This window comes from Scatophagus argus, chromosome 6, assembly GCF_020382885.2.
Source record: "Scatophagus argus isolate fScaArg1 chromosome 6, fScaArg1.pri, whole genome shotgun sequence".
Classification (NCBI taxonomy): domain Eukaryota; kingdom Metazoa; phylum Chordata; class Actinopteri; family Scatophagidae; genus Scatophagus; species Scatophagus argus.
This window is the reverse complement of record NC_058498.1, coordinates 18,911,528-18,938,739: the sequence shown is the minus strand read 5'-3', so window position 1 is coordinate 18,938,739 and position 27,212 is coordinate 18,911,528. Positions and strand designations below refer to the sequence as shown.

General features: G+C 43.9%; 1 protein-coding gene across 2 annotated transcripts; it reads right to left on the bottom strand.

Annotated features, from left to right (window-relative positions):
- plpp3 (phospholipid phosphatase 3) lies at positions 1-27,212 on the bottom strand. 2 transcript variants are annotated; one of them, XM_046391653.1, is made up of 7 exons: positions 26,581-27,212; positions 13,516-13,670; positions 10,367-10,459; positions 9,407-9,594; positions 9,255-9,312; positions 5,445-5,621; positions 1-631 (listed from the first exon to the last, which is right to left on the bottom strand). In XM_046391653.1, exons 1-7 carry the CDS (start codon positions 26,717-26,719, stop codon positions 503-505), a joined length of 939 nt encoding a protein of 312 aa, XP_046247609.1. In that variant the 5' UTR covers positions 26,720-27,212; the 3' UTR covers positions 1-502. The 2 variants fall into 2 exon arrangements, with proteins under 2 accessions (XP_046247609.1, XP_046247608.1); XM_046391652.1 differs by lacking the exon at positions 13,516-13,670 and adding an exon at positions 12,955-13,112 and having other exon boundaries at positions 26,581-27,207.

Here is a 27,212-nt window from a genome sequence, read left to right as displayed (position 1 = left end):
TCCTACAGCATTCCAAGGCCACAGAGAGTTCAGAGAGGAAGCATCACTGGACATCCCCCTCTCGCTAGGCAGGGGGTTTGTCTTTTTTTTTCTTTTGTGTCACTTTTCTTCATTCGTTTTTCTTCACAAGTGTTTTCCCTTTCTGTGGTTCCACTTCCATCAAACCTCCACACCCTCGGCTCTGCCTGTCAATCAGTTGCTTAATTCATTTTGCCTTTTAGCTTCCAATTCTTTTCTGCTTGTGCTCAAAACGATGGGCTCAAATGGTGATTAGTAGTTAACATAATAGTACAAAATAAGTCTGGATAGTGAGAGTGGACTCTGTGCAAATCTCAAATCTGACACCCTAGTCCACAAAGTGCCTCGCTGGGCACTGTAAAAGGGAGGAGGATGCCATTTGAGAAGCAGCTACAGTCTCTCTTCGCTACATTCTACTGTTCGATGGGAGGTGAGCAGCGCTGTGATTGGCTCCTCTGTCACAGGAATCAAGCTGAGGCCTTTCTCACACCATGTTGTGGTGGTTGTTCCTCTCAATGATGTCGGATGAAGGGAGCAGCTCCTTCTTGATGGGGGAGGGTGGCGGCGTGGCTGGTTTCACTCTGGGCTTGAACAGGTCCGACACGTAGAACACCTGGTGTGAACACACAGGAACAGCAAGGTGAGGACACAAAGGGAGAACAGCAAACAGAGAAGACATAACCAAATAAAGAGAAGAGCAAAGTGATCCCCAAGGAGATGAAGCCAGGATCTGATCAGTTAAACCAAATACGGAGATGGTTATTTGGACATCCAGGACATTGAGGACAGCCAGGTTACCAATAGAATTTGCACAGAGCATATAACACTATACAACTGAACAAAAGTAAAATCTGATCAAAAACACTGACTCAAAAACTGATTTCAGGTTTTTTCAATATTAGGTGCACCTCTCAGCTGGATCTGAAAAGTATGGATGAAACGTGGCAGGTGTGTGAACATGAATATGCAGCCACATGGTCATGTGTCTGCAGGGAAGCTGTGAGTTGTGTGTTGTAAATGTTGCATTACTTCATAATGAGAAATTCTGTGTCACCTCCCTCTGCCACAATTAGTGCACTCTTAAACAAGAAACACTGAATAATCTGGCTGAAGGAAAGGGATCTTGGTATGGCTCACCCTAAAGTGACAGATTTACTGAACCCTGCCTGTTCAACTTTTGATGAATAAAAAAATGATGTCAGGGGTGAAGTCCCATTTTGCATCAACAGTGAGGTCAGTCTGGCAAGTCAAAGAAGAAAGCAAAGAAAAGCAATCACTTCCTAAGACTGTGATGACATCATATGCCAAACAGGAAAATGGGCAGTGGTGGGCAGCAGGAAGTGGGACCATGGAAACTACTGTCCACTGTAACAGGACACTTAGAGGGGCCTGAGCTCACTAATGAGCAGCAGTGGCTTCAGCTGTGGACTAACACACAAACACACAAATAACACACACATAACTGGCAGGCGCAGTGCCTTTTCCTTCCGTGCTGCCAGACGAGCTGAGGGTCTGTCCTAGCAGGACGGGGAGGGGGGAGTAGAGGAGAAAAGACGCCATTTACACTAAACACTGAGAAAGAGAGCCCACTGTCCCACTGTGGATCAGCTCCTGGGGGGGACAATATAGTTAACTGTCACTGGAGAAAATGCATGGTGCTCTCATATGGGAATGTCCGGGGGGGGGGGGGGGACATATCCGTGTGGTCAGTTCAGTGTTCGTCTTTTGTTGTTTTCCGGAAAATCGCTCCACATACAGTCTGTTGTCTATTTATATAACAAAGACTGTCTCATTCTGAGTGGTGGGCTCCGTACAAAGACATTCTCTTCTGTTCAGCTTGACATTTGCTGACAATAAAATGACCTTCACTGCTGACCTCTGACTGATGGATGACATCACATGTAGATAGATACCACAACAGACAACTGCTCTCATGGTTTTAAAGGGGCTTTTGTCGACGCAGTAAGTAGCTTGTACAGAGTCTTTATATGGTATATCACATATGATATAATGTGGGGAGTGCAGACAGATATGGCGTGGAGTCATTTCTCTGAGAATGAGTCAACACATCATGGCATACGCTTCAGGTTCGTTTTCTATCGTTACGCTTTGTGTCCAATCGCAGCACGCCTCGAAGCTGTATCATCCAACCTTTCACTCCTGGACCTGGTGGAAGGCTTATCACGACCTCACCACTTCCTTTGTGTGATATACACAAACACACATACACACAAAACCTCCAGGCCTTTGTGTTTGAGTGATGCAGACTAAGCAGTCAGGCTCCCAGTGCACAAAAAAACAGCGGAACCTTTAAAGGTGGGCGTGTGTTTGCCTTTAATCGCGTGTCATTAACCAGTACTAAGCCTGAAACATAAAGAACCTGAATCACACAGGAAGTGAGTTCACTAACTTGCAGGAACTGTAAATGTCTAAAAAAACCCACAATACCCACTCGATCCCCTTTGTATGAGACAAATTAAGTGGTGGATTTGTTTGCACGCACATGAAACCAACCATGAACATATTTGCAGCTCAACCACACAATTCTTCAGCAAATGTATTTTCACCAATGTAGGTCAGAGGATGTAATTATGAATATACTGAAATGATGCTAAGAAAATCTTTTTCTAAGCTAACTTATCATATGGATTATGTATTATAGCAAGTAACCGTATATGTGCATATGTTTAAAAAAATAACTTCAGTGTTATCTGAAGTGTCAAGTGTTAACTGGTGGCACAGTTCACAGAATTCAAGAGTTTAGACACTTGATTTGTGTGTGGGGAGTGACAAAAGGTGACTTCCTGCTGCTACACAAGTTCACAGACCACACAGACACTGTTTTAATATTTAAAAATGTACGGCATGTCCTCGTGCAGAGATAGCTTCCTCTTGCCCCCACCTCATTTAGTGGCCTGGCAAAACTCCCCTCCACTGTGACAACGAACCTCGAAAAACAAACGGACACTGCCCCGGCTTTCTCTCTGACAGCTGCTTCCTGTTGGAGACGGTCCTCTTGACCTTTATTACAACACATGTTGAAAAGTAGGTCAACGTGTCTGATAGGAAGTGCCAGGTAGGACAGAAAAGCCACTTTCTGTTGTGGCTTCTCGGTCCTTGGGATCGGGAACACAGCCCTGCAGACATAGTCTGGAGTGTTTGACTCAAAACAGAAACTCATCTACAATGGTCATCAATAAAGTTCATGTATCCAGAGGCAACAGGACTGCAGTCTCACATGTCACTAAATATGAATGTGTTCAATTTTGCCCTGGGTTTTGCATTGTTCATTTAATGGCACTTAGTGGGGGCACGCTGGGATTAAAGAGGTAACTGTGGTCTGGGGAAACCTGGAATAGCACTGACGATAAAACGCACTTCTCTACGGACAATTACTAAAATCTATCTGGAAAAGAAGACGCTTTTCCACAAGGCCATAACACTCATCATGTGATATTTAGGACGCTTGGGACTGACGTGCAAATCCACGAACTTGTCAAATGTGTTCTTTTGTTCTTCAGATCACACAAGTGCACTGTTGGTGTTTGGAGACTGATCTGCGCAAGCTCAGGCTGGATTAATGGACCACATTACCCAGGCTGCCGTGGGACCCTTAAGCGTCAACTGTTACAGACAAACCTACAGTTCTCCATTAACAAGGCTGCTACTACAGCCAGTGGGATACGCAAAGAAATCTAAAAATCTCTCAGTAACGTCAGAAGACAAATGAAAGTCATACATATAAACACAAACCATTGTACATCAAAAGGAAATGAAGTGGATAGAAGCAGAGACTCTTTTAAAAGACTGATCTGACTGTGAAAAGATATGCTTTGACATGATTTCAAAGTGTGAACTCATGCTTTTATCCTTACATTTAAAACTTCACATCTAAAAGAATAATGACTGAAACTGCACACTTGTTAACTTAAGATCTAAAGGTGTTCACACTTTGATTTAGTACTTTCTGCAGGCTTTACAGAGGCACACAGGCTCCACACCTCCTCCGTCCTGCCTCAGCTCATCTCCTGTCAGGTCCTTTCTGCTCCGCTGCTTGCTGAGAGGCTGAAACAGCCAAGCTAAAGTATTCACAGATGTGTGTTTCTACTAAGGTTGGGCAAATCAGAAGGGGCGTCAAGGATTGTAAAACTAACCTCACCGCCTTGATCGGCAGGGGTTTGAAAATGAGTGTGTGTGTGTATTGTGCATGCATGTTGATGTGAACAGAGTGTCTGTGTGTGTATTAATCTCTCTCTCTGAGGGTTGTGGAATAGCTGAGTTGGATTAAACCCACACTCATCACGAGCCAAGATGTAGACAAGGCTCCTCTCTCCTGTCACTTCCCTCCCTTCGCTACTCCTGCCAGATCTGCCCATTCAGAGGTCAAGCTCATAAATTGAGAATATTTCTGAAAACATTCTCTTTTTTTTCCCTTGTCAAAGCTGATGTCGTCCAGGAGCTACACCCAGCTGGAGCAGCGATGATTTTGCCAGAAGATTCCAGTTGTAGAGTCTTGTTCATGGTTCATGTTGGGTCCTTCAATAATCCTCGTATTCAGGGCCTCTAGTGTGTGTGTGTGTGTGTGTGTGTGTGTGTGTGTGTGTATGGGTGTGCATGTGCATTTTAGCTCTGCCAAGGTCCGCCTAGGCGCCACTACTAAGGTGAAGCTGAATTTTATGAATCTAATCCTTTCCACGTTCATGATTTGGATCATGTAGAAAGTTAATAGTGTGCTTAAGTGTGTATGTGTGTGTGTGTGTGCACACATGTGCAAGCGTGTCTTTCCATACTTGTCCCACAGGCAGCAGAGTTTAGCAGGAGCCTGCTGTGCTGATAGAACCAGCCTCCAAATAAAAAACCCAAAATAATTAACAGCCTCATTCCTTATTCAAAGGCTAATCCATTCTCTCTCTCACTCACTCTCTTTTTACACTCCCTCCATTTTCCTCTTGACCTGAATTAAATTTTCCTTGGCTCCATCTAGCTTAGTGTAATGATGAGGGTTACGAAAATCATCTGGCAACTGCTGTGACGATATCTCACAGAAGTGAAGAAGGTTACAGCTTATAGATTCATAATAACAAACAGACACACACACACACACACACACTCCTAAAATAGGGTCTGGCTCCAAGCAATGTGTTATTCATTAAAGGGAATCAGATTCTCCTCACTTTGCTGCTGGCTCCATTTTTCTTTTTCAGAAAAAAGTGAAGAGGAGAAAAAGTGTAACGGGGCGCTATGTGGAAGCGAGCTTTATTTGAAGTTTGGTCAGTTGGTCTGCTGGGTATCCAGTGGTCCAGTACAGAGATGCCTTTGGTTGCATAAAAATGCATACTTTCAGGCTACATCTCTCATATCTTGACACATTTTGCATATATGAATGTGTTGAAATTATGTGTTTCGTATGACATGTGAGCACTCACTATGCAGTAGGCCACCAGGGCTCCCTGCACAAAGCCTGCCAGGACATCAGTCGGGTGGTGCTTGTGGTCAGAGACACGCGATAGGCCGGTGTAAAAGGCCATCATCAACAGGGTGAACTGGAGCAGTGGGCGGAGGAGACGAGCGCCACGCCATGTAAACCTGGACTGGAGATAGAACTGGGAAGAGAGGAAGAAAAGGCAGAACATAGAGAAAGGGTTATTTATATAGTTCACACAACAGAATTTAATATGCATAACATTGGATAAATGCTCAAACCTTTAAAATGAATTTTTTGGGAGTGTGTATGATGTAAAACATCTAACTCACATCATGTTATTGATGGCATGATTACTTGAACCCTCACACACACCGCAATGGACGTTTTCTTAAGTCATTTCCACTGACTTTTTAAACCTTCACCTGCAGCGCGTGTATGCCTGTATTATTATTACAGTCTGAGAGGTCTAGACTGAATTAAAGTGGGCAGGCTGGCCAGACCCACAAAGAAACACATACCGTCTTCCACAACACACGCACACACACACGACTGCCTGAGACCTGGACATCACTGATTCATGGTTCAACATCCCAGCTGTAAAAACAGCACAACCTCAGAGAGCCACTGAAGCACACACTCACATACACACACATACACATACCTTGCCATGAACATTTCAGCACTTTGTTGGGATGAACTCTTTACCCTCTATTAGGGTAAACAGAAGACAAAGCGGATGCACCCCCTGCTCTGCCTGCAACCCAAAATCGTTTTCTGGGTCAAAATAAAGACTCAAAAGAGCCAACACAGGAACAACCGAGCCCAAGGCCACTTTCAGTCATTTGTACAAAGTGCAAATACATGCACGGCCCTTCTCGCTCTGTCCACCTACAAGCACAATGGAGAGATCTGCCCAGGTTCGTCAAACATCCTGTGTTTCTGCACTATTCATACCCTTAACTTCCTGTCTGTCACACCCAGATGCAGAGGGCCTGGGAGTGCCGACCTCAGCCAAGGTCTGCCCAGCCCAAAACCTCCAGACTCGTCTTATAATCAGCTAGACTAACAATAAGTACACATAGCAGCAGTACATCCAAGCAACGCCAATCTACTACGAACCCTTCAGTGTGGATGTAAATCTCCCTTGCACTTCCCCTTCGACACGCTATCATTGTTCCTCTCGTAAACGGAAAGGAAGCGATCCCTCCCATCCCTTCCAGTTTCGGTCTCTCCTCCCTGCCAGGGATGTTTAGACTTCAGGCTTCCTATGCAGTGGTTCTCAGGTAGCAGGCAAGGAATACTGATAAATACTTTTGTCTTAAGTCCTTCACGCTACATCCAAAGTCTCTAAAATCTCATCTTAAAAAATGTAGATTTATCTTGAAGGAAGAATGAGCACTTAGCCCAAACAGAGAGAGAGAGTTACGGTGACCCGCCAGTCAGTTTGGCCCTGTCTCCCTAAGGGACAGTGAGTAAACCCAAATAACCAATCCTGATTCAGCTCAAGTATGCACACACAAAGTCATGACAAACAATCGAGAGGCTTAATGACCTTCTAAAATCTAATAAGGCATGCTCTCCTCTGTAAATTCAGCTCAGACTCAAACAGATTGCCTCTGTGAACTTAGCTGTCCTCACAGAAATTTGCTGCATGTCTCAAATTGTCAGATATAAGGAAAAAAACCATAAAATACAACAACAAAAGCAGTCCCAGCAGATTCCCATGACAGAGGGAGACGAGTGCGACGCAAAGTCTGGTGGTTTCTAAAGGAATCCAGATCATTTCAGTAAGGTCTTCTTCCTCTGCCTTTCTTGCTCTGACTCAGTCAGCGTCAAATAAAAGAAAACACAACAAAGTGAGAACGAATCGAGGGCTCATTTTACTTGCCAGCCCTCCCCTCTTCAGCTCCTCTTGTTCACGCCGTGCTTTGAGACGAAAGCATAGCTGTGGTTAAGATCATTTTAATCACAAACAAACATATTGGTTTTTATTTAAGCAACAATGTGCCATTTGTCTCAGAGACAGAAGGTCCTATAGGAACAAATAACCTACAGAAATGTCCCAGTCCTTTGCTACTGCATGTGCACAGAGATCTGGGCTCTTTAGACTGAACAAAAGATAACTTAGTAGGACGCGTGAATGCACACACACACTTGTTTATCTGTGGTTGTGGTGTAGCCTAGCTGTACAATGTGCCTTGCAGTCTGTGCCAGTTAAAGTGTGTGCCATCTCAGCACTGAGAAGTTTCAGCTCAAACCACATTGGTCACAGGCACAGCACTAAGGCACGTTCAGCAGGAAATGGAGCGCTTCAAAATCACAGTGTCAATTAGCAGATGGCTGTGGGAGGGAAAGCGAGGTGACAGCCACACTGTAGAAATGACACATTCACCCTGCTGAGCAACAAGGGAGCTAAGACAGGTTCCCGGAGGTTGAGGGGAAGGCTGAAAAAACGGAGGATCCACATTTGTCTGTGCTGTGACAGAACAAAGCAGAAAAGTGCTGGAAACAGATGACATTCAGATGTAACACATTCAGTGCAGAAATGAATGGTTGATTCACTTATAATTCCATTATCTCATTGACAATTTATTGATACCAATTTTAATTAATGATTTGTTATTTGAATTATCATTATTTATATTGTTATTATTTAATTGATAACTATCGGACATATTGAGAAATATGTTTATTTGTCATCTTATTATAATTATCTATCCTCTATTGATTTGACTTTAGATCTTGATAGTAACATCTGCTGTAACGGAGGACACACGAGAAATATACTAACTTAACTAAATGTCGAGAGAGTGGGTGGTCCTGTGAGTGTAAACATAATGTCACATGACAGGTTTTAAGCTGGTAAAAACAAAAAGATTAAAAGATTCCTTGTCCCGCTAGGAATGCTTCCATTGTGGGCTTTGTTTCAGGCTGGTTTTATTTTCCAAAACATCGAGTACAAACTGCTCCTCCTCTCCTCCATTGATTCTCGTCTTTCCATTTTACTGTTTGCACCAGCCTCCTCTGGCAATGGTCCTGAGCTCGCCACAGCTGGAACACTGGCCTTGGACTAGTGTGTCACTCTGTGGTCTGGATGCATCTTCATTCCCTCTCTGCTTTTTCCCTTGCTTTTTATTCACTTTCATTTCTTCTCCTCAGTCTGACTAGAGTTCAGCTGTAGGTTCACCCAGAGGCTGGGAAATACCCACAGCAAGCTCTCACTGCATGATGATAAACTACAAAACAACAGAACTTCAACTGCCAGCCCACCATGAGAACTAAGACCACCTTGCAGCCAAGCTTGAGCTAGCCAGACCCAAAACATTGACACTTTATTCTCTCCTCTTCAGAGAAAGAGGGGGAGGAGGCCATTTGAGAGCTATGAGCTAGCGATCGTGTGTGTGTGTGTGTGTGTGTGTAATTAGACTGTTTGAAGCATGAAATGCCTATAGTGTGCTAAGCCCCACCCGACACCCACAACACGTGGAGTAAGAGGGAGCCATTGAGGGAAACAGGAGAGGACAGGAAGTGCACACACAGCTGCTGTGAAGAAAACAGGTGGAATGCGTCCATCCATCTCTCGAAGGAGTGAAAAAGAGAATTAAACTCTTCATAAACTGAACGAGATGATAGAGCTGAAGAGCAGGAGGAAAAGTTTTTCTTCCGGCAGTTAATCCCTAAATCGCATCCCAACCTGCTCGACATGACTCCGTCTACAATCTGTAAACCACTGTGTGGCTCTCAGCCTGTGTGTGCTTGCATGAATGTGAGTGCACTGTGATGTATGTGTAAGGGTTAAACAGTTACTTACAGCCAGGTAGAGCATGGTAAACATCGAAAAAGAGGCATGTCCTGAGAAGAAAGATTTCCTGTGAAGGGAAATAATATCTTCAGTAATTTTTCTGATTTTTTGATTTCCAACATGTATGTCTATATTGTGCATGTATTGGTGTTTACACAAACCTGGCCTCCTGTACATCGCTCTCTTTGCCAGTGCAGGTATAGTTGGTGATATATCCCAATGAACAGTTTATGGTGGAGAAATCTGGTCTACACACATCTAAAAAGTGGGGTCTCATACGGCCCACTGACACCTTGGCAATGTCTGTGAATGACTGGCTGACGGCACATCCAAAGAGAAACACGCCCATCTGCAAGAACACACATATGTTCACGATTAGATGTAAAAGCTATCAATGTAGCTGTTGATAATCTAAGCTAAACACTGCCTGTCAAGTTTTCTGCTCTCACATATGCAGTTCAGAGTGATAAAATGCACACTACAGAATTACTACTTGAAATGAAGTTTCTTCAGACAGAGTTGGACAAAACCAGGCTCCTTAAATCTTACTCAAGACTTGTTTTTGTGATGTGATAACTGTTACTAATCTATCTAACAGATTTTATCAGCTGTAACTAGCTAGATAAACAAACTAATGTTCGCTTCATTGACTGGTTGAAAAATGCAGTCTCTTTTAATGTTTCCAGCTGTCTCATTTTAAACCATGAGCCAGGAGTCAATGGGTCTTATGTACTCAATTTCTACCTACATGATGTCATGCTGAAAGACTGAAAATAAAGCTAGCATGTCAGGGTTAGCATTCTAAGACCAGATGATGATCCACGAAGGAAACATGGAACTGTAGTACAGTACTGTTTGTCCTGTCCTTATGTTTAAGTATTAAAAATATGTTTCACCTTTAACATAATATGAATGAAGACTTTTAGGGGGAGAATTAACAAATGTGTCTGGCAAATGTACTGTCTCCCAAATCCAATAGACCAAGACAGAGCTGCTAATGTTAGAGTAATCTCTAACCTATAAATGCAATGAGTGGGCAATCGCAATAAGTAATGGTTATTTACATATGTAATAATCTGTGTAAGTATCTGTGTAAGTGTATGCATTTATGAATAGCTGACCTGCTTGTAGAGGGCTGCAACATAAGGATTTCCAACGAAAGACTTGGTTCCCTCATGTAGCTGGTGAATCCTGAAGCATTCTCCAATCACGATCTAAAAGAACGGATTGCTTTTTGAGATAAACAGACAACACTGACAACAAATATAAGACAAATTCTAAATTTGTGATGCTGCTGAGTCTGACAATCGTACAATAGGTTCAAATACAGATAATCATGCAATAAAAAATGTTACCATTTGAGTGTGTATCATGCAGGAAAGCTAATTTAATTTCAAACGGAAAGATGAAGGATGTGCAGAGGATGGACAGGAGAGACAGAATGAGTGAAACTGACACACAGACAAACATACAGAATGAGCATGGCCTGCCTTTCCCTCAGGCAGAATTGATATGTTGTGAGATTATCAATGAGTGGTGATGCTCTGTTCAATGTTATATTTTCTGTGAGATATGGAAAATTATGAGAATGAAAGCAAGGGAAAAGGAAAACATGAAAACTTAAAGAAATGATCCAGACTGGGTCAATATTTCAGTCAGACTGACCTGAATGAGGAGGATTTAAATTAGGGCAACGGTCTGCTATAAGGCTTAAGTTGACTGGACTAACCCCGAATCCTGTGTCATTCCAGCCAGGCACTTTAAAGTAGTGTTGGGGCCCATGGAAAGATCTAATCTAAACTGAGGGGGCTTAAACCAAACCAACCCTCAAGGCATGGAGATGTCAATCATATTTGAACCACCTGGGATATCTGACTGACAGACCAGCTGCTCTACGCCACTAACCACATCTCCCTTTCCTTCCTCTTTCCATACAAGGCTTCACTCTGGCCTACCTACAAACCAAATCTCTTAGGAAAATATTTACCTGCCTATCTCTGAGCCAGCATAGTACTTTGAATTTGAACAGCATAAAGACTCTAAATGTGTGCACATTTGCAGGCTCAGTGTTATCCTGGACACTCTATCAAGTTGATGCAGATGCATAATATTTGTGTATTTACATGTATTGTGTTTGTATTATTAGGTTTGATAAACACACATATCCTTCCTATTAGGTGATCAGCTGGCAGGATCACAGCCAGAAGAAACAAACATGGCGGTGTATGCGTGTGTGTGTGTGTGCGTGTGTGTGCTATTGTGCTATTGTCAATGAATTGTTTTGATCTTATCTTAAGATTTGAACCACAGGATGCCGATACAGACCAGAGAAGTTTATTTGGGTTGTCAGCATGTGCATTCAAACCTCTCCTCCCCTCTTCTTTCTCCCTGCCTTGTTTTATTCTTATGTGCCTGGTTTTGTGCCTTTCTGATCAGAGCAGTGGGCACAATAGGTGCCTGACAGGTTCATCTGGATCGTCATTATGCGTATGCTTATGGAACTCCAATTCAATATTGCCTTCTGTATCTCACAGTGAAAAACGGCTAGCAGGACAATTGGGATTCCCTTTGCAGCAATGATAAACAAAAGGCCCAAGTGGAATCTGCTACCAATGCATGTCTATGTGTGCATATATGTGTGTATGTGTGTCCACTATCTGCATGAGCGAGCGTGCACATTTGTGCATTAAAGAAATGGTGTCGGCATGGCAGTAGACGCCACTAATGGAACACAGCTGTGTGAGACACGCCAGCTTTGCCCACACGTGAACATGTAAGGAAACTAACTAACACAGGCACAGTCTCCTGGTTCCAATAAACAGAAGAGCTGAGCTGGTACTGTGTGTGTGTGTGTGTCCGTGTGTGTGTCTGTATGTATGTGTGTGCCCACCAAGCTCATGGCAAGGAGACGAGGGGTGAAGCGGCGTCTAAGTCTGGGAACTTATGAGGAGGCTGTGCCACAAAGAGTCTGGGGGCTGTAAAGACCATCTAACCTTACCACGTGGCACTAATTGACATACACATATTCCACCACGTCATTATAGCATGTTTCCATTAATCCCGACCCCACTTCTAATATGCTTGCTCTACACTGCAGCCGTTCAATCTCTGGAGAAGGAGTTAAGTCACAAGAATGAAGACTTCATGCTGCTGCTAACAGGTCAGAGGCCTTCGGCTATCAGCGAGACAGAGTGGGCATGGGAGAGAGCACCAACACATTCACCCTAAGTAATGTGGAGTTCACGGAGGGCACAGGGTCAGGGTGCAGGGATACCCGTGGGAGGTATGAGAATGGATCAAGAACTTGTAAAATCCCTTTGGTCTCTGGCATGCATGCATCAGCATACACACATAAACACACACTTCCTAATGTCACGAGGGGGGTCTCTTGCTAATATTGACTCACTTAGTGAAGTAATAAAAACAGGCCACTACAAATGGTTGGATGTATGAAAGCTGACATGGAAGAATAAATAATGATCAAGAAAACATTGTAGAATGAAAGCGCAGGACATACAGAGCACATTTACAGTGAAAGACTGGAGTATTTTAGTAAACACTGCATGATAAGGAATCATTCAAAGGTTTAGATGGAGGGGCTAAATCAGTGATGCTGACCAATCATACTAAGATATCTGAGAGTTAAAAAGAAGTGACTTCAAAATGGAGTAAAAGCAGCAAACAAAGGGAGGTGTAAAGGTCGACTTACAGAGAAGATGGCAATAAGAATGCCAACACCACAAAGCACGGCATCACTAATGGTGTCTCCCTCTTTTCGGGGGTAGCGGATGGACTCGTCCGAACAGTAAAACCCGCGCTGGTACGGCTTTATGGTGCTAGTCTCAATGATCAGGAAAGGCAGGCTAGCTACAAGAGACACAAGAGGGGAGCAGAGAGAGAAAGAAAGATAAGAAGAGAGAGAAAGGAAAGAAAGCATAAAAGCACCTGGTCAGTGACACAGACATAAACAGAGGAGACCAGGGGGAGCACAAGGAGCACCAGGGGATCATGGGGTATGGAAGTGGCTGGGGTTTAAGGATGTCATGTACGGTCAGCTTAGAGTAAAGGAGTGACAGATTTTTTAAATCAAATTCAAGTGAAATCATGAATACCAAACTATGAGCTCACAGTAACATTACACCAACTTTTCTGGACTCATTAAATGTCGTCACTCCTTTACAGCCACCATCATGCGCTACCAGCCCTCCCTGTTTCAGTGTTCCCCAACACGAGTGCTCTTTGCCTGGGGGGGGGGGGGGGGGGGACTTACGGACACTGTGGGCAGTGTCAGTCCAACACCAATGAGCACTGAGGTGCGTATGGTGCTGTTCTTGTAGGGGTATCTCAAGCTGGAGTCACCGCAGTAGAGACCCCTCTGGTATGGACGAACAGAGGTGCGGTGTAGAGCCAGGCAGGGCAGCACAGCTAGACACACACATGAATAGATCTCTGAGCCCACACGCACACAAATATACATAAGGCTGATCCAAACGTACTGGGAATCACACAGCAGCATGTAGCGACTTACCTGTAAGCTGAAGAAAAATATCATATGAAAACACATTAACATCATCATTGAGAAGACTGTTTGCGCAGCAAACCCTCCCCTGCTGCTCCTGTTGACGGTGTGACACCACACTTTTGAGAACTGAGGTTGATTCGTTAGCATTAGAAACCCTTCGTCCTGACTGAGCAAATACACACTGCCACTCAGGACCAAGGGTCCATTATTGGAGACAAAAAACCCACCAACACGGGTAGTATGTCAAGGCATTGTGGGAACTTTTGTGTTATAGATTGCAGGCAAAGAAAGAGCCATTCCAGATAGAGTGTTGAAATGTCATTTTCACAGAAAGCTTTTAAAAGAAAATGTTCAACATTTTGAGAAATTCATGCAATTGTGGGGTGTTTATAAGCAGATTTTGTTACCTTTGTAAAAAGGCTAGCTGTTTCCTCTCGTGTTCAGTCTTTATGCTAAGCTAATACACCTGGCCACTGGCAATAACCACATAATTACTTTATAAACATGAGAATGGTATCAATCTTCTCATCTAATTCTCAGCAAAGCACATAACAATATTGCCCAAAATGTTGAATTATTGCTTTAATAACAGCCTTCATGAGGATATAGAGGAGCTTCGTTCATCTACTTCAATGAGAAAAGGACAAACAAATGAAAGCAGTTCTAGGACTTTGGGTAATTCAACAAAACACACATGCACACACTCATGCACACCAAAGTTCGGCTCTGATGAAGGGAAAATACATACATATCTTCAAATCAAAGTACTACAAACAGCGTGCAAACTCTGGCAGGGACTTTTGAAGTTTTCCTTCAGGGATTTTAAAATGTGTGAATACCAAGAAAAACAAAACTAAGCCCACCCAACTCTGGAACATTTTTCGCATGAGAGAATGTTTGCCGTGTGTGTGTATGACCGTAGTAGCTCTTAAATAAAGGGGCTGAAGACACGAAGGCGTCCTGAAGCCCCACACACAGACATACCAACATATACATTCAGCATCTGACTGTACAGAAAATATTCCAGTATGCGGTTCATGTGGTTGGCTCTCATCACAGGGAATTTTGACATTTGGGTCAAAGTCAGAAATCTCTCATGAATGCTCTCAGAAGAACCGCGACTGTTGTCTCACCAGTGATGGGAGAGGGAGATCGTGTTACTGTTCTGTCGTGGAAAACACAGCACTCACCAGTAACCACTTGTATGAACTTAAAGACCTCAAACACACGCTTTCTTATGCATTCTTGTGGGCATGTAGTCAAGGCTCTCACTCAACATCCACACTGTGTCATGTGCTCCCACTTGAAAGGAGAAAGTGTTGTCTCTGGTGTATGCATGTCCACACTAATATGGCTAAATAGGAAAAAGTATCTAATTTCTTCTTCTTCTTCTAATTTTATCCTTTTTGCTTTAACATAAATGATGTACTTGAAAGCTGACTTCAATAAATGACCCGTTTTAAAACATTTTTGCAACAGCTGATGAAATGGTGTTAAGAAGCATTTTTCAATAGTTCTGTTGTCTCTGTTGATGTTCTGTCCCTCTCTCCTGTGGTTGGCAGTGGGCAGCAGACGGGATGGCCACCTGCACAAACAGGGTGCAGCGTCAGGGCTCAACAGGCTGCTGGTGGGCCTACACAGGGCTGGGCCAGGCTTTGGTGGTGTCTGAGAACCACCCTGTCCACACAACAGGCAGGGTGAGCTTTGGGTGAGTCTGTTCACACACAACTACAGGGAAGGCATGACAGGTCAGCACAACTCAAGAGAAGCTTCTGGTGCATATACTCTATGTGTTTCTGTACACGCCCTTTAGCTTAGTGCCCTCATCAATGTTAAAACATTAAGGAACAGCAAGAGGTCTCATGTGTTAAGCAAAGGCACAAAATGAGTAATCAGCTGGGGAAAACAACTTTTTAAGAAACCAGATCATGTTTCCTCTCACGCCAATCTGTGCTCTGTTTTTCCATTTTCTCCTACTCCCTCCCTCTCTCTCTCCATCCCTCCACTCTGGCCTACTTGTGGAGGGGGGGGGGATTCAAATGCTAATGAGGAGACGTGAAAGGAGAGGAGGTCATGGGCTTAACAAACATGGGAAACACGCACACACAAAGACAAACACACACACGTGCAAACCGGTGCTTAAAGGCTAAACTGAGATCGGAGAGCAGCATGGGAAAGTTGACCAACTCCTGAGAGACACGGAGAAAGGAAAGTGAGAACAAGCAACTGAACACCTCAACACTATCTATTGAAAATTTATGAAAGGCTCTCTGTCCGCACACTTCCCAGTCTTGGGATGCCAAGCTGTTTTGTGCTGCCTCCCCCATGCCATCCCCCTGAAAACAGCCTGGTATGTGGGCATTCTCCTCATACCACAGTCTGTCCAGAAACCTCTCAGCACAAGCTACAACACTCCCCAGCACTATCTCCATAGCCCATCTGAGCCCCATCTGCAAACAGTGGTGTGAAGAAATATGACCTCTTTAATGGCAATGGGATAAAGAGTGAGTGACCTTCACAGGGCCCACTGACCCAGAGAGATAGGGGGAGAGAGAGGGGGAGTGTCAGAGGAGTTAGATAAAAACAGAAAGTGGAGAAAAAGAAAGAGGTGGGCTGGACTGTTGGCAATAGCCTGTGGTGTGCCAGTGAATTAAAAAACAACTATTTTACAACCTCTGCCATGAGGTCAGTAATATTCAGTGAGATTCTCACAGAAGAAGAAGCACCTGTACTGCTTAGAAACAGTCTTTACTTCCACTACTAACACAGAGCAAGATAACTATGCAATTTTTGGTTTCACCCTGTTTATGGTTTTGCCTTTGCCAGTGAGGTTGTGAGTTCTATGCTTTTAAAGTCAATGAGCCTTAGGAGCAATCAAGCCACTGAGCTGCTTTAAATGGCACTAACAGGCGCCTGAGAATAACTGAAGCCTAAAAATCCCTCCATGGGGAGAAAGACAGAGGGAGCCACAGAAAGTATGCAGCAGAAGAAAAATCACACATCCTAAGTGGGTGGTTTGGTGAGTTTGGGGAACAGTTCTATTTGTCTTATCAGATCCTGTCATGCATTTCTCTGTTTCAATCTATGAGGAAAACGACTGCAGGCCACTAAAGACCACTTACCACAGGTCAGACAGAGAGAAAGAGAGAGAGGGAGGTATTTCTTTGGGTAGTTGAAACAGTTTTTATATGCAGAGGTCATGGCAGGGCTTTTGTGTGTGTGTGTGTGTGTGTGTGTGAGAGAGAGAGAGAGATATTTTCTCTCCATAAATCCACTTACATTTTCACACTCCACTTCATGTCAGAAATCACACCATGAAAGTATGTTCATGTGTGTTAAGGTTTGTGTGCATATATTTGTAAGTTTAACTTTACACATCTAGCTTGCTATGCGTGTGTATGAGTGTGTGTGCCCACAGTTGTTTGTGTGAGAGAGATTATCCACCTGGCGTTCGTTTGATTGGCTTTGGAGTTAAATTTGGTATAGCGAGTTAGCGCTTAGATTAGCAGTACTAACATGACCGAGTCTGATATGAACATTTCCTCCAGTTACAAAGGAAAGTGTTGTTTCTTTAATCAGCTTTCTACATGCATAGAATTTCTTAGGATTTGAGTTTTGATAGATTCAACAGTGCTTATTAATATCAAGTCCAAAGTTTCTCTGTCCTGCAGGTTTGGGATCAGCGAGGTTCTATTATTTCTGTCATCTTAAGACCGACTGTACTTGCCAGAACAGGACACAATAATTAGTCTTAAGGCAGCTAAAGCTCTGCGTCGCTCAAAAGGCTAATTCCCCCTGACATGGCACTAATTTCCCTGTAGAGCAATCCTGTGTGTCTGCTGAAACTGTAGTGGAAAACTTCCCGTTCTCCCGCTCTCATGACTCCCTCACCCCATTCGGTCTCTATTGACATTTTAATGGGTTTTCATGGCTTTCGAGAGCAGAATTAAGAATGATATTGTGATTATAGTGAGCGAGCTGGAGTGTCAGCAGTGTGCATGAGAGGTGAATGGGAGGCGGAGCGGGGCAAAGGAAGAGGTATTGTGGTCTGCTCTAATGGAGGATTTCCTCCTCCTGTCTCTCACACACACCATGTGACCCGTCCTGACAAGGAGTGGGACCCAGAATTCAGAGGAAGGTTAGAGAGGGCGGAGGCTGGCGGGGGCTTGACTCCATAGACTGGCCAGTCAATCAATCACACTTTGTCTTCTAGGATTTTTCTCACCATTTTGCATCAAATCATCAACAAATAGCTGTTAGAGAAATGGTGGCTGTAGCTGTTTATCAAACCTGTGTACCAGCAGAGAGAATCTGATTATCTTTGTGCATATTGCGATTTTGTACATATTGTGTAAATAACTTCATGCTTAAATTATTCTGTTTCTTACTTTAAATTTTCTACCTCTGGCGGCATTCATAGTGGAAAGCAGAGGAAGAATTTCATTGTGCTGAGAACTTGTTTCTTTACTGTGCATATGACAATAAACACTTTGAATCTTATTTGTTTGATAATATAGTTGCTAATTTGAGTTCAAATTTAAACTATGTTGGTGATAAGCTTTAAGTCTTTTAATGCCTTTACATAAGAATTCATCTCAAGAAACAGACATTTCTTCTCACAAAATTTGAAACAGCCTGATCTGTGTGTGTGTCTGTGTGTTGTTATGATAGAGAAACCCAGCTAATGTGTACAGATCCATTAGCTTCACTTGTCAATTTCAGGCCAATCCCATTCTCTTGAGGAACCTTTTGACATACTTTTATCAGTTCAAGGTACACACACACACACCCTGCAACATAACCTCTGTTGCTACAAAACACTCTAAAGTGGCCTACATGCCTAAAAAGAAATATGTATGGATATTATGCTGTGGTTATTTGATACATGTGTGACTCAGTGTGTGTGTGTGTGTGTGTGTGTTTGTGGAAAGAGAGGCAGACAGACAGAGTGTCTTTGTTCAATTACTTGTATCAGCGGCGCTCAAGTGGATAAATTCAGTCTTCCAGCAACAAGTCACAGTACAACCATATTGTGTGTGTGTGTGTGTGTGTGTGTGTGTGTGTGTGTGTGTGTGTGTGTGTGTGAAATCTCAAGGGATCAAAGAGTATGAGTGGCTCAGCGCCAGGTTCTCTTGTTGGTGCATTGTTCTGCCAAAATGATGAGGCAGGTGAGCAGGAAGCTGGCTCAGTGGCAGCAGCATTTGGGTAGAATCATTTAGGCATTTGTGTATGGAGACATTGCAAATATGGTAAATGTTACCAAAGACAAATCTTAATGAATTATGTCAACAGTAACTCTAAATTACCTTGTAATTTTGTTCTCAAAAACAGTCTTAGTATATATTTCAAGATTTATACGCAGCACAAACTCATCAGCGTTCGACTAAAACACTGCTGTGACCTCTGGAGTTTTTAAATACAGCCTGCTGAGCAGATGCCTTGGATGTTCTGAAATTTGTCACAGGTCCAACACTCCACAGCACTGTAAGCCCACACATTTAACTTTATCTTTAGGTCACTAAAGTCATGAGCATGAGTATGTGCGGCCTTCCAGACATTTGGGAACAGAGTGCAGAGGTTAGCGGAGGTTCATGACAGACCCTGGAAGTAGCTACAGGGCCATGGGTCAAAGGTGAAGGATGTGACATACATCTAGGATTATACTGTAGTCTACAAGAACAGGGCGCACATGTCACTGAAACACTGCTCATTTTATCTGTGAGAGTGTATGCCTGTGTGTGTGGCTATGTGGGTGTTAAAGTGGATTACTGTGGTTCCACTGGCAACTTCAGCAAAGCCTTTCTCAAACATTTTTAAGTTGTCGACCACAAAGGGCTTTAAAAATGCTCTCGCAATCCAAATAAACAAGCTCGGCTGCACAAAAACCACCCAGGCTTTTTTAATCCGTTAAGCATAATCACTGTTTAGGAAGCATACATTCAGAAACACATGCATGAACATCATACACACATGTGCACTGATACAGATGTTTGGCCATAGTTATCGGTTCTTTGTTTCCACAAGCTGCTGATGTGTCTCACACATATACAAAGCTCACAAATACACGAGTGCACGCACACACACACACACACACACACACACACACACAGTGTGAGGAGTGGCTGAGGTCAGCAGAGTTGTGTGCAGAGTGAATCCCTGTCCTTTTTCCCTCTCTGTGCCAATGCTGCAGCAACCGGGGGGCCTCTGGCTGAAACATGTGCTTACTCAGAGAGATTTTATTCACAGGAATAAATGCCTTTTACACACAGGCATCTGTTGGGACACTCTCTAGGGAACTTTTACCAGCAGGCACCTGCGAGGGCAGCCTCTGAATACTGCTGCTTGCTCCGTGTTGCTGTTGGCATGTAGGCACATTTAAGGAGATGTTGGACTCAACACTGTTTTGTGGGAAATCAACCCTGGTCCACATTAACAAGTACTGGAAACAAGCGGATATTTATAATGTGTTTTAAAAAGATCAGTTACAACTCATCAAGACATTCTGCACGCTTGGCCACACAGTCAGTTGAAGAAGGAGGACGAACGCACAGCTGCTCCAATGAGAAGAAACTTGAGCAGTGCCCAGGGGCCAGATCAGGCTACTTGGCTGGTTGGTTGGCTGGCTGGGCGTTTCTCTGTTGTTGCCATAATGGCATTATTACCCTGTGGGACAAAAGGCTGTGGAGAAGAGGGCTGTGGAGCCTTTGAAATCTGATGCCTCTGTCTGGATAATGCTCCCCTAAACTTCACTCCCTACTTCCTTGCACTGCTTCCCCTCAGCTGCTCCTTAAACATCCTGCTCACCTCTGCACACATCATTGGCCGTGTTTACCTGAAGACAATAGGCATTAAGCTGGAGCCACGGTGTGCATGTTCTTCAGCAGTACTGCAGGCAGCCTTTTCTCTGTATGTAAAAAGGATAGAGCTCAGTGGCTGCAGCACAAATAAGACCTGCACCAATAAAGATGCTGATCTAATTACTGCAACAGCCCTGGACACAGCTGAGCAGATAAGCACTACAGCCTACAATCCAGTCAACAATACTGCTATAAGCAGCAACAGCCATAAACCACTGATAGATAATCAAGTGGCCTTGAGCACTCAGAGAGGAGGGTCTCTCACTCTCTCATCTCTAGCTCATTCACTTTTTTCCTCCCTGCATCTCATCCTCCTTCTGTCTGCCACTAGCCGATTGGTCCTCGTTAACGAAACAAAGAGTGCCGAGATGCATCAAAAGGGGTATTGTTCTCAGTGAAACAGTGAATTCTCCCTGACCCCCAACCCCCCATCTCTGGATGCACACAGCATGCACACACACACACAAACACAGAGAATTGTAGTGGGGTGTGTAGTAAGGGAAAGTGACAGACAGAGGGGCCTGTGTAACAGCAGGGAGGAGGCCCAGACGAGGACAGTAGGCTGCAACAGAGAGATGTAATGAGGCCTCCAGCTCTCAGCCTGCTGCCTACGATGAAGCACTGCTGTATAAGATCATCTGCTGCCTCATTGTCATTCAAGTGGCCAATATTGTTTGTTTTTTTTAAGCTGCAGATCCCATGTTAATAAACTGAAGTGCATGTAACATGAACACGTAGAGCAACTAAGAGTTTCAACCTTCAAATTTGCATGGGTGTAATGGACAGCCATTTATGAATGAGCTCATTTCCTAAACACAGGATTAAACAAAATATTCATTTACAACACTGAGGACTCAAACACAAGCTTAAACCCCCAAGAATGATTGATAACAAAAGTTTATGGTAGGCTCCAGCCTAGTAATCTTGATTTATCTAAATAAGCAGTTTGCGGGTGTAATTATAGATAAGAGAGTGCAGGGAGACAGCAGAGACAGAAGCTTTACTACACTATTGTTGTCAAAGTGTAAACTACAAGCTATTTTTCGTCTATTGTCAAAGTTTAGTCTTTTATTGTGCAATTGAATTGTTTGCTAGGATGGAAGCATTGGGAAAAGAGTTGAATGAGATGAATGTGTCTGGTTTGTGTACCAGCACAAAGAGACACAGTCACATCAGTTAGCCTGATGCCTTCGGCCTGCCCACAGGAACCACATGGGACACACACAAATGCTCGTGTACACACAAAAGCCACAGATGCCTTGCACATGCTACTCACACTCACACTGCAGACATAAGCATGTACATACACAGACTCCTTCGTCCTCCAGACCGTAGAGTCCATCTAATGATAGCTCTGGGCGCTCCCTCCTAAACCCCATGGGACACACACACTCATACGCTCACACCCACACACCTCTAATCGCAGCCCAGCGCAGACACAAACCCCAGGGGGGGACAGTCTGACAATGAAAAATGCAAAAGTATGACCACACTATCACCAGCCCCTTCCATTAAGATGGATACAGAAATATACATCTATGCAAAAATGCACACTTAAAAATACATACATTGTTTAAGTACTAGCAGCCCTCTGGCCACAACTGTTGTCGCAAACATCTGCTGATCTTTATCTTATTAAGTCACACAGTGATGGTCATCTGCCAGAGGAAACTCCTCACCTTCTGAGGAGCCCTAACCTCACCTTGTCCTGCAGCCACAACATAAACACACACCACAGCCCATCACAGGCCGCCCCTAAGGCTGCAGAAAACACACAGGCATACATACAATGATGCAATCACTGTAAATACCATATGTGACTGCTGTCAGGACTGAATCTTGACACTGTGTGTTACACATAGCTCTGTGCGTGTCCACTGAATGTCTGCATGAAGCCTTGGCTGTGTGGGACTGGAGGAAATGTCATACAGAGAGCACCACAGGCACTTGTCCTACATAAATCTATTTTCTGCTTGACCTTTGACCTTATCTGACAAACAGAAGAATAGACTGACACGAACCATCAACAGTGTGACTGAAACAGACAGAACATGCAAACAACACAGTCTCTCAAGAACCCTGTGACAAGCAGTGTCGTGGCTACCAGTAGAAAGTGATCTGTTCTGTTGACTGTGACAACACCTGAGTTAGAAGTGCGTGACATGGCAGACTTGGTGGACAAATGAGCATATCGACATGTCATATGGGCATCTATATCTGCCCAGGTAACCCCAGTTTTAAATTTTTATTTCAGTTAACTAAGAAGTGTTTTCACACTTAGTTTTTAGTGTAGTTTTAGTTTACTATAATCACTCACTCCCAACTATACGCTAAGGAAAAAAAAGCTTCCAGTTTAATTTAATTTTGCTACCAATTACCAGTGCTCTTCCATACCATTTCTCTCCATTATGGTGCAAAACCACTTAAGGACAGGGAAGACAAACTCAAGTGGAGAGGGATCAGTGAGGGAAGGAAAGGAGGATAGAATGGAAATGGGCTGTGAGGCAAAAAAAAAAAAGGACAGGATTTAATTTCACAACCACACCTACCTCCGACCGACACTACCTTTCCGTTTCCCACCCTTTCCTGAGCACTACTTTGCACACACACACACACACACCATGCCCCCTGGTTCACTCACTCCCAAAATTGCACCAGATGTCACATCAAGAGTCTTTGGCCACGGCACTGCAGCCAGATGAAGAATTTGAGAAATTCTGGAAAATATTTGTAGAGCGGCTCAGGATTGAAGTGGCTGAGGCCAGGAGAGGTAGAGGTTAAACCTCTCCAGCTTTAATGAGGGGCTGTGTGACTGACTGTAATGCTATAGCATCTAATGGGGAGGCAGGAGCTGGGTACAGCCATATAGGGTTAATGCTTCAGGCCCAGTTATAAGGCTGATTCCCTGGGGCCAAAAGGTTGCACTCCTTTCCCCTGCTAATAACAATCCCCACGCTGGTCACTCATGGAAAATCACGTCACCAAACACCTGATGGTATCACGGATCAAAGCAGGCAGCAAGAAATCTGAGATGCTGAAGGAAAAAAAGCTTCCAGTCTAATTAGGTGTCGTTATTAGATATTAGGCAATTGTGTGCTAAATATATATATGAATGGTTAGTCACCAGACCATCCAGAGAGACCCCGCAGAACCTTTAAATCAACCTACAGGACTGAAAACAATCCATGTTTATACTCTGCAGCTCAAACTCTGAATGGCTTATAAAACCAGACAGACACTAATGTGTGCGCCCAAGAAAACACACAATGCATAATCTCCTTTGCATTGTGTAAAACCTAATCTGGGTTTAGGTGAGGCTACTTTAAGAGGTATGGTTTCCTGAAAGCTTAAGCGGTCGACAAAGCATTTTCGCAATAAGCTCCACTTTAAACTGGATGACAGTGGGATGGTGTGCAGCCACCATGTTCATGAGTACATGTGAGACAGAGAAAACGAGAAGAACGAAATGCTGCAGTCTGCGGTGGAGTTGGTGTATTTATAGTGAGTGTATGGTGTTTGTGTGCGTTTTCCTTATAGCATCACTAAATCAACTCTGCTGCTCAGTGAGAGTGGAATCTGAGCCAAAGTGAAATCAGCAGATGACTCTTGCGCTCAGCTGTCAAAATTGTACACTGTAACTCAGGAGTTGAGTACAGGCTGAGAGAGAGCGTGTGTGTGTGTAGATGGATTTTTTTCCAACACTGCTCTTAGCAGATGCAATATAAGTACGTGCAGATGTGCGGTGTGCGTGGCCTCAGATGTCCTTTATGCAGACAGGACAATTAGCCGAGTCTGACGGTGTGTGACTGTCGGGAAGATTGACAACTATAGAGGGTGTCACTGCACAGATTGTTTATGTAGCACCAGCTGGCAGATAGGAAAGAATTAAAGGTAATGATATTATGTATGCATTAACTAGCTATAGAGTGTGTACACTACAAGAGCAAAACACGTTTGAGATCAGGCATTCCTCTGAGCCCACTACACACCCACATTCCTTGTTCCTCATTCAGGACCCATTGATAACTCCCCCTTACTCCTGGTCTTTCTTCTTCTCTCTTTTAACCCCACCGTCCCTCCGCCCATTGAACCCCCTCCATGTGTAAACCCTCTCACCACCACCACCACCACTAAAGTGGGCCAACCAATCATCACTGAGCAGCCAGATTGTGTTTAGCATAACAAAGGAGAATCTGTGTGACCATTTGTGAATGTGTGTGTCTCTGTCTTTACATGCGTATGTGTGTGCATTCTCCTAATGTGGCAAAGAGGAACTGTCTGTCGAGCTTTTCGCGGTGAAGGGAAGTTGGTTTATGCAGGAAATTTGCTCCACATGCGATCAAAGCTCATCTACGTTTATATGGATGCAGATGAAACAGTGGATGAGGTTCTTTAATAGGCAAAACCAATATAGACTCACTGGAAAACTTTGTGTCTGTCAAGCAGATCTGCTTCTACTAGAAGGCACTTTAGAGAATGTGGAGTTAATCTGCACCATTTGTAACATCCTGGCTAATAAAAATCCTGTTCCTGTGTGGCAATGTGGCATATTTCTTTACTACTGTTAATTCTTCAGTTTCTCCACATAAATCTGTTGGTGTGGCTCCCACCTGCTCCTCTAATGCCTGGTCAGCCACGTGTCCCTCTTCTCCATCTCTCTCGGTTAGATCGGAGAGGCATTCCCCTGCCACAACACATGCTTAAGCAATTATTCCACGCAGTCCCCTGGACAGAGAGGGAGAAGGAGGGCTCGACAGAAGGCCAGAGTGAGAGAGAGGAGAGAGAGAAAGTAATTTGAAGTGGAGTGATCAGGGGCAGCTGGCCAGGGATTTGCAGGGTTCTGGGAGAGAGTGTGTAGAAGTTAAAGCGCAACTCCCATAATCCTTTTCTAAAAGAGAGAAAGGAGGGACTGAGGGACTGCAAACAGAGAGAAGAGAAAGGGGGGCCACTGAAGCTCTAAACTAAAAGGACCGAGCTACAGTGACAACAGCCAAAAACAAACCAGCTATCAAAGCAGCACACACACACACACACACACACAAACTGCCTGTACAATGAATCTGCATGGGACACTGGTAGAATAACAAGTTAGGACCAACACGCAAACTCTACATGGCAAACAAGCCTGCTGGAGCAAATCAGAACACTCAGAGACAGTTTCATCAGCTATGAGTCAATACCTTAATTACACTTTGATTTTTGCTTACATCTCTCAGTATGGACAGCTCTAGCTGGAATGGCACCTCTGGAGGTTTAGGGTCAGATGAACAAGGTTATGAGGGCACAAGGAGGGGTGCCACAGGCTATTTAAAGGGCAGTAAAAGGGCAGGTTGCAACACTTCAAAACATTTATGCCCCGGGGCATGTTGGCAAGCAGCTGGGACATCAACTGATCGGGACCCAGTGATGCTCTGTGGACTTTGAAATGATCAATATATGACGTGATGACACCCTTTTTATCCTGCTGTCTCAGCTAAGAGTCACCACGTCAGTCAAACAACAAAATGACATTTTTTTTTGATTCATATATATTTCTGAATGTAATAATACACACGCCACGTGCGGGTGGTTAGATTGCGACATGGTCTTCTATAAACATTGTACTTTCGTAACAGTGTGAAAGGCTGAAATGTTCAGTGTGGTCAGTGTTGAGTCCAGCGCTTCCCCGGCATGCTGTGGTGTGTTGTGGCTGGATGATAAGGGATGTTGAAGATTAAGTCGTCTCGTGGTCACAGATAACAGGCAATACTTTTAAAACGATAAGGCTTTTATTGCCAACCATTAGAGAGCACAGGTATTGTTTAATGTATTTACTGTTTCTGCTTTTTTTGTGTGTGAGTTTAAAGTGGCTGGCAGTGTGGTTCAGGTCAGCTGATGTGAGAGAAAAAATAGTAAACAGTCCACGTTATAAGAGAGACGAGTAAATAGTGTACTCTGAACTTATTCACAAACTTACCAAGTAGAAGACAGAAGATGTCGAGCGCTATTAGCAGCTTCTTCTTGCTGTTGTCAACACCATTGTTGTTGTTTAACGTAGAGGTTCCTCCGTTCCTTGTCTCTTGGGCCATTGCTTTCTCATACATGTACTTTTGCATTTGAGAACTCTCCGTCTCGGCTCAAAATCCCACACCACGCGTTATAGGTGAAGAAAACTCTGCCAGGTTCTCAAGTCCTTCAAAGAAATGTCATGCAGTTCAGCGGAAAATAAACTTCCCAACTCGGAGGTTTCGTAAAGCTTCAGATCTGCTGATGCCCCGTATTTCACTTTTACAAAAATTATATATATATATACAAATGTAGGTAAGTAAGTAAGTATTATCTGGTGAACGGACCCGCGCCACGGACTCAAGAAAGAAAAGTTGGCTGCGCTCGACCTGAATGGAAAGCCCGCTCCCCTTTAACGCTCTGGGATCCAACACTTGGAGTGACTGAGAATTGCTCTGCGCATCGACAGCCGCTCTTGTTATATCAGTCCTTCTTCTCCTCCTCCCCCCCTGCTCTCTTCGAGTCCCCCGAGCTCGGCCCTATTCCTTCTGCTAGCAGTTTGTAATCAGCTCCATCCCTGCATGCGAAACTTTGTCAGACTGG